Source organism: Mustela putorius, unplaced genomic scaffold (genome assembly GCF_011764305.1).
Source record: "Mustela putorius furo isolate JIRA1106 unplaced genomic scaffold, ASM1176430v1.1 tig00000174_pilon_pilon_pilon, whole genome shotgun sequence".
Taxonomy (NCBI): domain Eukaryota; kingdom Metazoa; phylum Chordata; class Mammalia; order Carnivora; family Mustelidae; genus Mustela; species Mustela putorius.
In genome coordinates, this window is record NW_025421304.1 from 27844536 (window position 1) to 27858394 (window position 13859).

Here is a 13859-nt window from a genome sequence, read left to right on the forward strand (position 1 = left end):
AAAAATGTAGACTCTGTATTTTGCATTTAGCACCGTTTAAACTTAGGCTTTGCATTATAGATACCACTTTATTTGTTCTTCTTTTCTCATCTCTTGTTGTCTTATAGTCAGGCTGGTTTCTTCACAGCCCCCAAACCTGTGTTTTCCAGTTCTTTTCACTTAGCTCATGTTGTTCTCTATCCTTTTCTGCTCACCTCTCCCATCCTTCAGCACCTGTCATATGTCTTCTTATAAAGAAAGCCTTTTCATTGTGTGCAACACTTATTTTGGCATGTAGCCTTGCTGTTTCATTTTTAACCACATGAGTCTTCATTTTGCCAGATAGATTTAAGATCCCTTGATGACGGAGGCACCTTGGTTGGTCAGTCGTTAAGTGTCTGCCTTCAACTCAGGTCATGATCCCAGGCCTGGGATCGAGCCCCACATTGGGCTCCCTGCTCAGTGGGAAGCCTGCTTCTCTCTCTCCCACTACCCCTGCTTGTGTTCTCTCTCTCACTATCTCTGTGTCTCTCTCTCTTTGTCAAATAAATACATGAATTAAAAAAAAAAAAATCCCTTATTGACAAAGATGGCCCACATGTACAGCAGCTACCCAGTAAATTAAGTATGTGCTTCAGGCCTGTTAAACTTGCTGTTTGTTTAACTTTGATTAAAAACCATTTGGTAGGGGCTTTTGGGTGGCTCAGTGGGTTAAGCCTCTGTCTTCGGCTCAGGTCATGATCTCAGGATCCTGGGATTGAGTCCCACATCGGGATCTGCACCATGGGGAGCCTGCTCTGCCTCTCTGCCTACTTGTGATCTGTGTCTGTCAAATAAATAAATAAAATTTTTAAATATAAAATCATTAATATATATGTTACATATATAGAAAATAAGATTTAAAAAATAAATAATAAAAATCATTTGTAGGGGACACCTGGGTGATACAGTTATTTGAGTGTCTGACCCTTGTTTTTGGTTCAAGATCGTGGTCTTAGGGTTGTGGAATTGAGCCCCGTGTCAGGCTCCATGGTCAGCGCAGAGTCTGCTTAAGACTGCTTTCTCCCTTTCACCACCCCCCAACCCTGACTCTGCACTTTAGCTTGTATTTTCTCAAATAAATAAATCTTAAACAAGCAAAAAGCATTTGATAGGAAAAGGAGTTTGAAACAACTAAAATACAGACTTAGGTAGCTGCTACCTTGATTCTCCATTCCTATAGTAGTCAGGCTTGAGCAAGTGATGCCTTCAGGCTTATCTCTAGCTCCTCTGTACATGAAGGATGGCTAATGAATGTAGAAATGAATAGTAAACTTACATCTATAACTTGCAGAACTTTCAGATTATCTAGTTGTGATTGCTGGCTTTTGCAATCAGGCCAAGGCTGGCTGTGGACACTGAATGCAGAAACTTAACTTATTCTCTCTGCGCAGGGACGGTGGAGTCCATGTGTCTTTTGGCTGTCAGTCCTGATGGGAATTGGCTAGCTTCATCAGGTACCAGTGCTGGAGTCCATGTGTACAACATAAAACATCTAAAGGTGAGCATAGGTTTAAGTAGTAGGAAACAGGAGCAAGTTAACCCTTCAGTTACAAGACTCAAGGCAGATTGGTATGACCTGGAAAATTACTGAGGTGGTTTTGTTGTTGTTGTTGTTGTTTTTCAAACTAAGAATATTTCCCGTTTTATTTGTCGGGAGCCCCAAAACTGTAATCTACAACATTAAAATCAGTCAGTGAGAACTGTGAAAGTATCCTATGGAAATGTGAAATTAAGGATTTATGAGTGATGACCTCACATCCAGGTTATTTCTGTATTGTGGGGAGGAAAATTCTAATTTACCCAGATGAATAGTTGCAGATAGTAACAATTTCCTTTAAACGTTTGCCTTGTAATCTCAAGGTATTTTTAAATTAAACAGAGGTTTGACAGAGGAATAGGCAAATATTTTTCACTAATTAGTAATGATCTTGTTCTTCACACACTGGATTACTAATGATCTTTACAAATTTTCATCTTCATTATGAAAACCATACAAGTACCCAAAACTTGAAATAAGCATCAAGCATTTATAGAACAACACCAAACTGCAACATTTAATGCATTTGCTTATTAACTGCATAACTTAATCTTTATGACATTGTGGCAGAAGCATGCACTGCTCTTTGAGCCTTGCCTGGCATTTAAGAGTGTCCCTGTGTAGTGGTGCACATGTCTTGGAACTATATATAAATGTCCATGACTAAGCATTGGTTTCTTTTAAACTGTAGAGCTGTCGATTCCTTGATTAATGACATATTTATGAGCAATTCATACAGATGTAGAGATAGTAGCACAAGCTTTACTCTGAACTTTTCTGCAAATGCTGTCAGTTTTGTAAGCAGTTAAACATGTTTTTCTTTTTAATTAAAGTTTATTGTTTGGGGGTACTACCTGATGTTTTTAGGAACTTCCACAGAACTCTTTGAGTTCTAAGGAACGCTACTTAAAAACAACAGACCTAGACCATCCAGTCTTTCCTGAGGGAAGGTATAGAGTTGTCTTTTGTGTCTGTTATTTGTTCCCAGCTTCACTGCACAGTACCTTCCTATAATTTCCCTGTGACTGCTTTGGCCATCGCTCCCAATACCAACAACCTTGTCATTGCTCATTCTGACCAGCAGGTAAGAGAGTCCAGTGCTTTCTAATTCCTTTTTTTAGGATAGTAACTAAGAAGCTAAGATAATGACAGTTTTAGAGGAGCTTTTTTTTTTTTAAATAAACATATGATGTATTATTAGCCGCAGGGATACAGGTTTGTGAATCACCAGGTTTACACACTTCACAGCACTCACCATATCACATACCCTTACCAGTGTCCATAACCCCACCACCCTCTTCCTATTCCCCTCCCCCCGGTCACCCTCAGTTTGTTTTGTGAGATTAAGAGTCACTTATGCCTTGTCTCCCTCCCAATCCCATCTTGTTTCATTGATTCTTCTCCTACCCACTTAAGCCCCCATGTTGCATCACCACTTCCTCATATCAGAGAGATCATATGATAGTTGTCTTTCTCTGATTGACTTATTTCGCTAAGCATAATACCCTCTGGTTCCATCCAGGTCATCACATATGGCAAGATTTCATTTCTTTTGATGGCTGCATAGTATTCCTGTGTGTGTGTGTGTGTGCGTGTGCGTGCGCGCGTGCACGTGCGCACATCTTCTTTATCCATTCATCTGTTGATGGACATCTAGGTTCTTTCCATAGTTTGGCTATTGTGGACACTGCTGCTATAAACATTCAGGTGCTCGTGCCCCTTTGGATCACTACCTTTGTATCTTTAGGGTAAATACCCAGTAGTGCAATTGCTGGGTCATAAGGTACCTCTATTTTCATCTTTTTGAGTAGCTTCCATGTTGTTTTCCAGAGTGGCTGCACAGCTTGCATTCCCACCAACCGTGTAGGAGGGTTCTCCTTTCTCGGCATCCTCGCCAGCATCTGTCATTTCCTGACTTGTTAATTTTAGCCATTCTGACTGGCGTGAGGTGGTATCTTACTGTGGTTTTGATTTGTATTTCCCTGATGCCGAGTGATATGGAGCACTTCTTCATGTGTCTGTTGGCCATCTGGATGTCTATGCAGAAATGTCTGTTCATGTCCTCTGCCCATTTCATGATTGGATTATTTGTTCTTTGGGTGTTGAGTTTGATAAGCTCTTTATAGATTTTGGATACTAGCCCTTTATCTGATAGGTTGTTTGCAAATATCTCCTCCCATTCTGTCAGTTGTCTTTTGGTTTTGTTAAGTGTTTCCTTTGCTGTGCAAAAGCTTTTGATCTTGATGAAGTCTGAATAGTTCATTTTTGCCCTTGCTTCTCTTGCCTTTGGCGATGTTACCTAGGAAGAAGTTGCTGTGGCTGAGGTCTGAAGAGGTTGCTGCCTGTGTTTGGAGGAGCTTTTGTTTGAAAATATTGGATGATATACAGATAGTTTTCTCCTGTGTGAAGTAAAGATTGCATGTATAGCCTGAGTACATTATAGGGCAGTAATAGCCTTTGGCTTGATGGACACAATGAAATAATGAAGCTCTGAGATTATAGAGTAAGGAGATAGTGGAAGGAGGAGGAATTCTGAAGTACTCATTTTACTGATTGTTTTTTGACTAGAGAGATGACATGGACCAGGTGTTAGACTGGCTATGGGATGGAATAAGATCTTGAGGTTGGAAGTGACTAAAAGATTATGTAATTTGCCTTCACTTTTGCAGATAAGGAAATTAGTCCCTAGTGAAATCTGTTACCTGTTAGAGAGGTAACGGTTATCAAAATGAGTAGCATAGCCTAGTGCTTTTTTCCATACCAAGTTGCAAGAAGATCTTTAAAATATCTGAGTTACAGATATTGTGAAATGGTACATGTTGTGTGAAATGATAAATACTTATATATCCTCATATGTAAAATCTGCATAATACCTTCCTCGTTGAGCTGTCGAAAAGATTGTGATCTGAGAAGCACATTTAAGTAGATTGATTGCTGGGCAAATAATGCTTGCTGCTTTGATAAGCAGTTTTAACCCTCACATGTGCCGACCTATAAATGTTATATCCAGAAAATGAAATTCCTCATTTTGGTTTGCTGGTTATGTGTTCTTGACCAGAAACTGGAAGATTAGTGAAGCTCCAGCCTTGTCTTTGCCACACATAATGTCCATCTGATGCCTTTTGTTGGCCCTTAGGTGCCTCAGTCATGACATCTGGTGGGAAATTTTTTTGTACCTGTTACATTAGCAAAGATCTGTAGAGTTGATAATATTCAATGCTGTGAAAATATAGGAAAACACCACTTGGTACCCTGCACAAATTCGTATGACCCCTTTAGAGGACACTTGAGATACGTTAAAAAAGATTAAATCCACATGCTCTTTGAATCAAAAGTTCCAATTTTAAGAGTTCCTCCTGGGGTGCCTGGGTGGCACAGTTGGTTAAATGTCTGATCTTGGGGTTGTGGGATTGAACCCTGTGTTGGACTCTGTGCTTAGTGTGGAATCTTCTTGGGGTTCTCTTTCCCAGTGCCCTTCCTGCTCGTGTGTGCACGCATGTGTTCCCTCTTTCTTCCTGCCAACTCTAAAATAATAAGTAAATCTTTAAGAAGGAAAAAAACAAAGTTCTTCCTGTAGATGTATGCTTTGAGTGGTACAGAAAGACAGAGATAATGATTGCAGCATTGTATGTAGCAGTAAAAGATTGGAAATAACTTGTGTCCATTAAACAGGCTAGATAAGTAAATCATGGTACATCCAAAATGTGAATGGATTATTATGTGTTCTTTAAGGGGACAGGAGTGATATATAGCTACAGTTATTGATACTGACATGGGTCAGTCTCCATGATAAAATGCTAAGTTAAAAATGAAACTTGCAGAATAGCTTGTATTATATTCAGATCGAAAAGATGTAAGACATAGACTGCTCTTGTCTTGGGGAAGAGAGATGTCAAGACGACAGGGTGACTTCATAAACCTTTTGTGTTAATTTCATTGTTTACATTCTGTAATTTACCTTGAAATTTTTTTACTTAAAAGAAAAAGTAGAAAGCATAAGGCTGAATATGATACAGTCAGAGTTTGTACAGATATTTTCTGATTAGGGGTGAGAGTTTTTCTGGGTACAAGCCTGCATTTCTTCCAGTTTTTCTGGGTACCAGCCTACATTTCTTGTGTATCATACCCTTCTTCAGGTATTTGAGTACAGTATCCCAGACAAACAGTATACAGAGTGGAGCCGGACCATCCAGAAGCAGGGGTTTCATTACCTCTGGCTCCAGAGGGATACTCCCATCACACACATCAGTTTTCATCCCAAGAGACCAATGCACATCCTTCTTCATGATGCCTACATGTTCTGCATCATCGACAAGTCATTGGTAAGTTCCTCACTACTACCACCTGCGCTCACACTGACTTTTCTGTACTTAGGAATTTTCAAGTTCTAAATCAACATGTACAAAGAGTTAAGAGAAAAGAGAATCAGAATAAAACTTCCTGACCAATTATCTGGAGGAGAGGAACTTTTGTTTTGCCAGTTTCCTCATTTTCATTCCCAGGCCCCTGAGGCTCCCAGGGTATAGGCAGACCTTTGTGTCCTGGTTTTTGCTGATTTGATTATCTCTCTGCTTTGCCTGTGAACACATAAACTTGAGTAGGAAAGGTAACACTCATGGGGAATACCATCAATTTGGCTGAATTATTTTCACCTTTGCACCTTGGGGTGACTGAATAACACGGGTTTATCAAAGGGGACACAGGCTGAGGTTTTGACCACTTTGCCCCTCGCCTGAAAATGCTGAAACAGTATCTGTAAGCCTGAAGAGTTGGCCTTAATGGCTTGAAAAAAGTCCAGCCTGGGGTGCCTGGGTGACTCAGTCAGTTAAGTGTCTGCTTTTGGCTCAGCAGGGAGTCTACTTCTGTTTCCCCTCCCACGCCCTAGCTCCTGCTCTGTTGCTTTCTCTCAAATAAATAAATAAAATCTTAGAAAAAGAAAAGAAAAGGTACCTGGGTGGCTTAGTCAGTTAAGCGTCCGCCTTAAGGCTTGGGTCATGGTCTTGGGGTCCGGGGATCGAGCCCCGTATCGGGCTCTGCACTCGAGGGGAAGCCTGCTTCTCCCTCTCTCTCTGCCTGCCTCTCTGCCTACTTGTGATCTCTCTCTCTCCCTCTCTCTGTCAAATAAATAAATAAAATCTTTAAAAAACAAGAAAAAAAGTTCAGACAGGAAAATTCCATTATTTGTGGCTATGATTTAGGTGGAATGTGAGCATTTTTTTCAGTTCTAGATTCTAGCCTCTGCCAGCTGCTGTTTTGATTTACCCAGATTTACATGTCTTCTCTGGGCAGGTACTTTGTTTCTTAGGAGCAGTATTTGTTGTGGCCATGCCTGTAATGTGCTTGGGCTTAGATTGCAACCAACACACAATGTTTTGGTCTTTCTGTAAAGGTGGGGGTGGAAGGAACCAAGGGGAGAGCAGCAGATGGCTCTCAAAGTGGTGTGCATGATGTGTCACTGGAACTTATCTCGCAGGCCCTGTGTCCTCTGGGCGTGGGAATCAGAGCTGGCTGACAAGTGCCTTCTGCAAGATGAGTGAGACAGGAAGGGCCCCTCCCACTTGCTTGCTGCTCTGTAACTCAGCCCAGGGCCGTCCATATTTTTTTGTTAAGCATTGGAGATAAGTCCATCACTTCCGCATGCTGGGCAGAGCTATTTCCCAAGGAAGTCAGAGATGAAATATCACTTGCTTGGCCAGAGGCCATCTCTCGAGGTGTCAGTGAGATCAGTGGGGGTGGTTTCGGTTTTTGCCTGGGGAGAACTTTAGTCACTTGGCCTGTCTGTGATCTGGTTGGGGAATAGTCTAGAAAGCAGAGCCTGCATGGGCTAAGCTCCTGCATATGCCAGACGGTATAGCTGGAAAAGTGGCCATGGCTCTCTTCCTGAAGTAGAGAGAGTCATGTCTAATGTGATGGTTGAAAGGTGGTATTTGCTTGAAAAATCAGTAGTCCTTTGTTCTGGAGAAGCCCAATAAAAATAACGATTTAAACAGTATGTCTTTGTCTTTTTAGCCTCTTCCAAATGACAAAACCTTACTCTACAATCCACTTCCTCCCACGAAGGAATCAGATGTTATCAGGAGGCGTACCGCCCATGCCTTTAAAATTTCTAAGATATATAAGGTAAAACATTTTGCATTATATTCTAGATGGTTCCTTGGGATATTATCAAAATGTAGTAAGCTCCACAACAGGCAGACAAGAGCACTTTCATTTTATATTCAGAGAACCTGGTTTGGGAGACAGGTCCCTTTCTGAGGATTTCTGTTCCTTATGTTTGCATTTCATTATTCTTGCCTCAGTGTATTAGAGGCATGCACAGCATATGTACCCAAAATGAAATACATTGGTATTGAGAGATTATGTTGGAGCTTGAGTGGTGTCTTTGTCTTAAAGCTGGCCTTTAAATGTGACTTACAATTGCAGCATGTTCCATAAGATAAATTTGAAGCAAGTGGAAGTCATTGAATTTGTTGTGACTTCCCTTTCTGGGCTAAGCTTTTCGCTGTATATGAAACAAATATTTGTTAAGCTTATGATACTAGAGCTCTTTGTGCTAACTTGGAAGTTCCATATTGATGCTTTTCAGATTAGAGTTCCTTGGATGTCCTGAAACATTTTCTCAGGGGTCTGCAAGAATTTTTTTTTTTTTCTTTTAAAGAGGGACATCTGTAAATCATTTAAGTATGATTAGTTTCTTAATGCATTTGTAACTTGCTGTTTGCCAAGAATTCAGGCTCCAAAGCCATTGGTTAACACTGATTCCTAAGAAATTAGAGAACAAATGTTCTGTATAGAAAAACATGAAAAATCTTGTTGAAGTCTTTTATTAGTGAACTCATTTAAAAGTTTCCAACCTTGGGGCACTTGTCTGGCTCAGTCGGAAGAGTATATGACTCTTGATCTCAAGATCGTGAGTTTGAGCCCCATAGTGAGTATAGAGATTACTAAAAAAATAATAATAAGAAGAAGAAAGATAAGTTCCTAACCTTGGGGCACCTGGCTGGCTCAGTCACTGGAGCATATATATGAGTCCTGATTTCAAGGTCGAGAGTTTGAGCCCCACATTTGGTGTAGAGTTTTTTTGTTTTTTTAAAGTAAGCTCCAGGTCACCTGGGTGGTTCAGTTGTTTGCCTTCGTTTGGCTCAGGTTATGATACCAGGGTCCTGGGATTGAGCCCCACATCGGGCTGCCTGCTCAGCGGTGAGCCTGCTTCTCCCTTGACCACCTCCCCTGCTTGTGTTCCCTTTCTCACTGTGTCTCTGTCAAATAAATAAATAAAATCTTTTAAAAAATAAAGTAAGTTCCACACCCAGCATGGAGCCTGAACTTACCATCCTGAGATAGAGTCAGATACTCAACTGAATCAGCCACCCAGGCACCCCAAGATTACTTTAGATAGACAGATACATAGATAGATAAGATATAATAAACAAAACGAAACGAAACAAAACACCTCCCAGTTTGACCAACCATTTTGAGTCCTAGGGGAGGAAGGATTGTCAGAGATTCAACCCTTCAGCCTTGAACTGAGCTGGCCATTTAGCTCTAGTCAGTCTGTTTAGGACTGGCTCTGGAGCCTAACTCCTGGTAGAGTCATTATCATTTCTCTACAGCCTCTGCTTTTCATGGATCTTTTGGATGAAAGAACACTGGTGGCAGTAGAACGGCCCCTGGATGACATCATCGCTCAGCTTCCACCACCCATCAAAAAGAAGAAATTTGGGACTTAAAATAGGGCACTGTCTGTGTCCTTCCTTGAACTGTCTGCCCTGTTTGTTTTCACAAATCATGATAATAAAACAAAGTTATTCTTTAGGACTAGTCATTATGAATGATACCTTCCAAAATAATGGACAGTAATTTCACTTCATCTACTGCAGTGAATAGAAACTCCAAGGTATCAGTAGTTGGGATAATGTTCTAAGCAGCTACAAATTTCATACAGCTTTTTCAGGGTCCTGTTGTTCAGACCACAGTCTCAGGGAAAAAATAAAAAAGATGGTACTTATCTTCTCTTCCCCTAACACAAGCCTGAGGCTTCAGAGGGCTGATGACCTTCACTGTCTGCAGCCTCCAGCCTGGGGCCAGTGCAGAGGCGTGGGACCCTCCCACCATTGCCCTTGAGGGCAGGGGAACTCCGCTTGTTTCCTCAAGATAGCCTCACTACCAGTAGTAATCGTCAGCCTTTTTCAAGGAAGAATTTTAACTGCCATACTTCATCTCAAAAATTGATGCTTTTGGCCTCTGGCAGTTAGCTATTTATCTTATTTAAAGGGAAAAAAAATCTGGTTTTGGGTTATCTATCTCATTAACCATCTTTCACCTAATAAATATACATAGTAATATATATAATATATCTTATACATGTTAACATTTTATAGTTATATACTAATATAAAAATTATATATACATATGCATATGCCAGTGTCAAAGAGTAAAGAAACACTGGGCGGGGATTTTGTAAACAGTAGAAGTGGAGGACAGAACCAGAAAGCTTGCCATATATTTTACCTTTTCTCTCTTCTACTTGCTTTGTGTTATTCCCATGGGAGTTATCAACTGACAAGTTTTAATGTAATCTTTTAAATTAGAAGGTGAAGAACCCTAGTTAACCTGAACTGAGCAGATCGATTTCCTTCCCATCTCAATGAAGGTATTGTGTTGCATGCCTGTGGAAACCCAGTATGTGTGGTTTTGTTTGTTTTGGGGGTGGAGGGCCATGGTATAGGCAGAGAAGGATATGGGTTCTGACGACATCATGAGTAAAATGCTGGCAAAAAACATTTTTTGCTGAGATGAACCCTATCCTCCAGTCTGGAAAGAGCATATAATAAGTGATGATTTAAGGTAGATACGTAGGAAGAGAATTAAGAGAGAGGTAATAAGAGAGAAACAAAGCCCAGTACTTTTTAACATATAGGACAGCCTATTTCAGGTTAGCTAAGAGGTAACAGATAAAACAGGGTTTATAATGGATGCCACTTCTCTATTTTGCCTGTTTAGTTTCCTTATGGTAATGGAAGTTATTTCTTTTTAACAAGAGAAAAACACATTTAATAGCATATATATAGGGAATCCACATAGATGGACATTCCCATAATGGGAGTACTTTAAACAAATAACTGCAGCTTTTTGGGCCCTCCATGTAAAATAATTTACTTTTCTTCTTACTTGAATAAATTTTCTTAGTGAGGCGTATTTTCCCAATCTGCATTAGTGTGGATTATTACCTTACAGTAGACTCTAAGATTCTGCCCTTCCTAAGAAATGTTTTCCATCTTCTTTGGTGTGATTAAAAATAAAGTTCAAGTCACTGATCTTCATTGCCTATGAGCAGAGGGAGGCTGGGTGCTTTAAATACTAACTTACTTGCTTTTTGCTGTCTGTAGAGCTATAAATTCAGAGAGTCTTTATTAATGGGAGTCTAGTTTAAGACTTGATTTACTGAGACATATTCTTGTGGATTATGGAAGGTGTAATTCTGCCAGAAAAGGCTTGCAGATCATGAGTGAAGAAGTAAAAGTTTTTGAAAGTAGAAAGCATTCCTTTGCAGCATTTCCAGCCAGTGATTTGGATTTCCATAAATGGTATGGGAAGTAAGATCTTTGGGCCTTGAAATTCTTCCTTCGTAGAGGAACTTTGAATACAAATGAAGCAGAAACTGATTGGGGCAAGTTAGAGAACTTGGGGGAAGGGAAGGCAAAGCAGTATTAAATGAGAAGGAACAGTTCAGAGCATGTGTTCCGGGGTGCTTTTACTTTTAGGGATCTATGTAACCTAAAAGCTGCATGTTTCTGGTCCGGGCATTTTGCAGACTTTGGCTCCTACCTGGATTCTACAGAAAAGTTTTGATCTGAGACTACCTACCTTTTTGCTAACCTGACTCTAATGCTTTAAAAATTCTCTTTTCTCATATAGTAGTTGGTAATCTGATCTCTGAATGGATAATGTACCCTCTACCCTGAAGATGACAGCAAATTAGAAACGGAAATCTTGGAATATTGAAAATAAGAGACCTAGTTTGGTGGCTTTTTAAGCATCAAAACTTTCTTCAAATGGAACATCATTCTGAACAGTAATACATGATACAGTTAAAAGTGGAGCTGTTCCAACTGTTGTTGGGGTTGGAGGTGGAGAAAACAGATTTGTGAAAGGAACTATTTGCCTCTGGCCTCGTTTTTATACTCATGGAATTAGAGACCAGGAGGGGATGTTGTTATTCCCATGGTCATACAACAGTTCATAAGAGGCCAAGGTGGCATTCTTAAAGTCGTTTCCCTTGCTATCTCTTGGTTGTAAGGACCCGGTTGTAAGTATAATGAGCAGGCATGAGACACCAAAGATTTTTCCATCTCACAGGCTGCAGTGACAGTGTTTAAGCATTTCTCACTGTGGATGAGCACTTGATTTAGCTATAATACTGTATGCTGTGGGCAGTCTTGTGTGTAAATCATAAAGCATTGTAATGAACGGCCTAGTACATCACAGAGTAGTACTCCCATGGGGGTGTTTCCTCTGGGGAGTAGAATTGCTAGTTCATACAGTGTCTGTTTTTCTTTCACTTTTCATCCCTTTGGATTGGCTCTATTTCTATCCACAGTGTTTGAAAGTACTCATTTCCTTAATACTCTGCCAGTGTAGAGATAGAGATAGTTGTAGCCCATCTAATGGGTGAAAAATAGTATCTCATTTTGTCTGTTTAGTAAAGATACTGCTTTTTTAATGTGTTTTGGCTCTTGAGCTAACTGTAAATTGCATATTCATAACCTCTTTTCCTTTTTTTCTTAATGTGTTGGGTTTTTTCCCATCGTCCAAGGTATTTACAGATACAGGTCGGCACTGTCCAATAAACTGTCTGCAGTGGTGGGAATGTTCTGTGTCTGTGCTGTACAGTATGATAGTTAGTCACTAGCAACATGTGACTGTAGAGAACTTGAAAGGCAGCTAGTGCAACAAAGGAAACAGAACTTTAAATTTTATTTGATTATAATTTAAATAGCCGCATGTGGCTAGTGACTTTTATATATGGACAGCAGAGATGTACATATTAAGGCTTAGCTTTGTGTCAGCCCTTTGTCCTTAGGAAGTTATAGGACTTAATACTCAACAGACGTTTATTGAGGGCCTGCTGTTTGCCGTGCACCACCAACAAGTGAAAGATGATTTCAGCAGAACAGCCGAGTTGGGGAAAGAAGCAGGTATATCGGGAAGGCACCATTAGAGGTGAGTACAGGCAAGGGGCACCTCACTGAAATTAGCAGTTGGAATTGTGTGGTAATAGTCAAGGGGAAAAAGGGAAGAAAAGAGGCATTCCTAGATCATTCTCAGTATAAAAGTGGAAGCAAGAGAAAGCATAGCCTGTCCCAGGGACCACCAATAGTTCCACAACCCTATCTTCAAATGCATTCTGAGGTACTCTGGGTTAGACTTCAACCTATACATTTTTGAGGGGACACAATTCAGCCCATTAAAGAGTCCGTGGAAGGGCTTTAGGGGCTTTGTGAGCTCCCAAACTTGATTACTCTACTTTGCATAAGTGAGCATTTATCTGAGACGTGCCCACAACATGCAGCAGATTCTCAGAGGGTTCTATGATCCTTCCAATGGCCTATTCCATTAATCGACTGAGGAGGGAGTTGAAGCTATGGGACAAAGGCCGAAAAACACCATGTGCATCGATAAACATGATTTGGGGTTTAATGGCCCCTGAAAGAAGAGAGGTGGAGCTGACTGCAAGACTCCAGGTCTTACGGTGAGGCACTAAAAATTCTTTTGGAACTGGTAATGAAGGAAAGGGGATTTTTATTTGGGGAACTTATCTGAATTTCATGGCAAAGTGTGTGATTTCCATGACAATAAAAAAAAACACTGGTGATTTTCCATAACTAAGTGGATTCAATGAAACTAACCTTCTGTTACTTGCTAATATTTTCCTAAGAAGAAAGTCACAGAGCTACAAAACTGTCACACAGCTGCTTTTCATTAGGAATGTGGTTAGCAGATGTGGCTTTTCGTAGTCCTAAGGCATGAAATAGTTAATCCATTTTTGTGGGTTTTCAGATAGTGATTTATCTTGGCGGGATGAATTTTTCAAATGTGCTTGTATAAGCTAAAGGATATATTCACCTTTCCCTCTTTCACTTCATGTTTGTGCTGGAAAGAAAGATATATTTTAAGGTCTTTCTGCTGGAAGGCAAAGGAATACTGCCCTTTGAAAGGGACAATTGATCTTCTAACTGGGAAAGAGTCATGCATGGATAAATTTTCAAAGTTGGATGTTGGATTGGTTATCTTACACGCT

The 13859-nt window shown here is 40.3% G+C and overlaps 1 protein-coding gene across 3 annotated transcripts in view; it reads left to right on the top strand.

Moving 5' to 3' along the window:
* Positions 1–9373, top strand: part of UTP4 (UTP4 small subunit processome component) — a 36218-nt gene extending 26845 nt beyond the window's left edge. For all 3 annotated transcript variants that reach the window (XM_004744530.3, XM_045076225.1, XM_004744531.3), the window contains 5 exons: positions 1413–1519; positions 2547–2642; positions 5695–5880; positions 7568–7678; positions 9172–9373. In XM_004744530.3, the coding sequence (XP_004744587.2) occupies positions 1413–1519; positions 2547–2642; positions 5695–5880; positions 7568–7678; positions 9172–9288 (617 nt within the window). In that variant the 3' untranslated portion in view covers positions 9289–9373. The remainder of the gene's footprint in view (positions 1–1412; positions 1520–2546; positions 2643–5694; positions 5881–7567; positions 7679–9171) is intronic.
* Positions 9374–13859: the final 4486 nt, after the last annotated feature.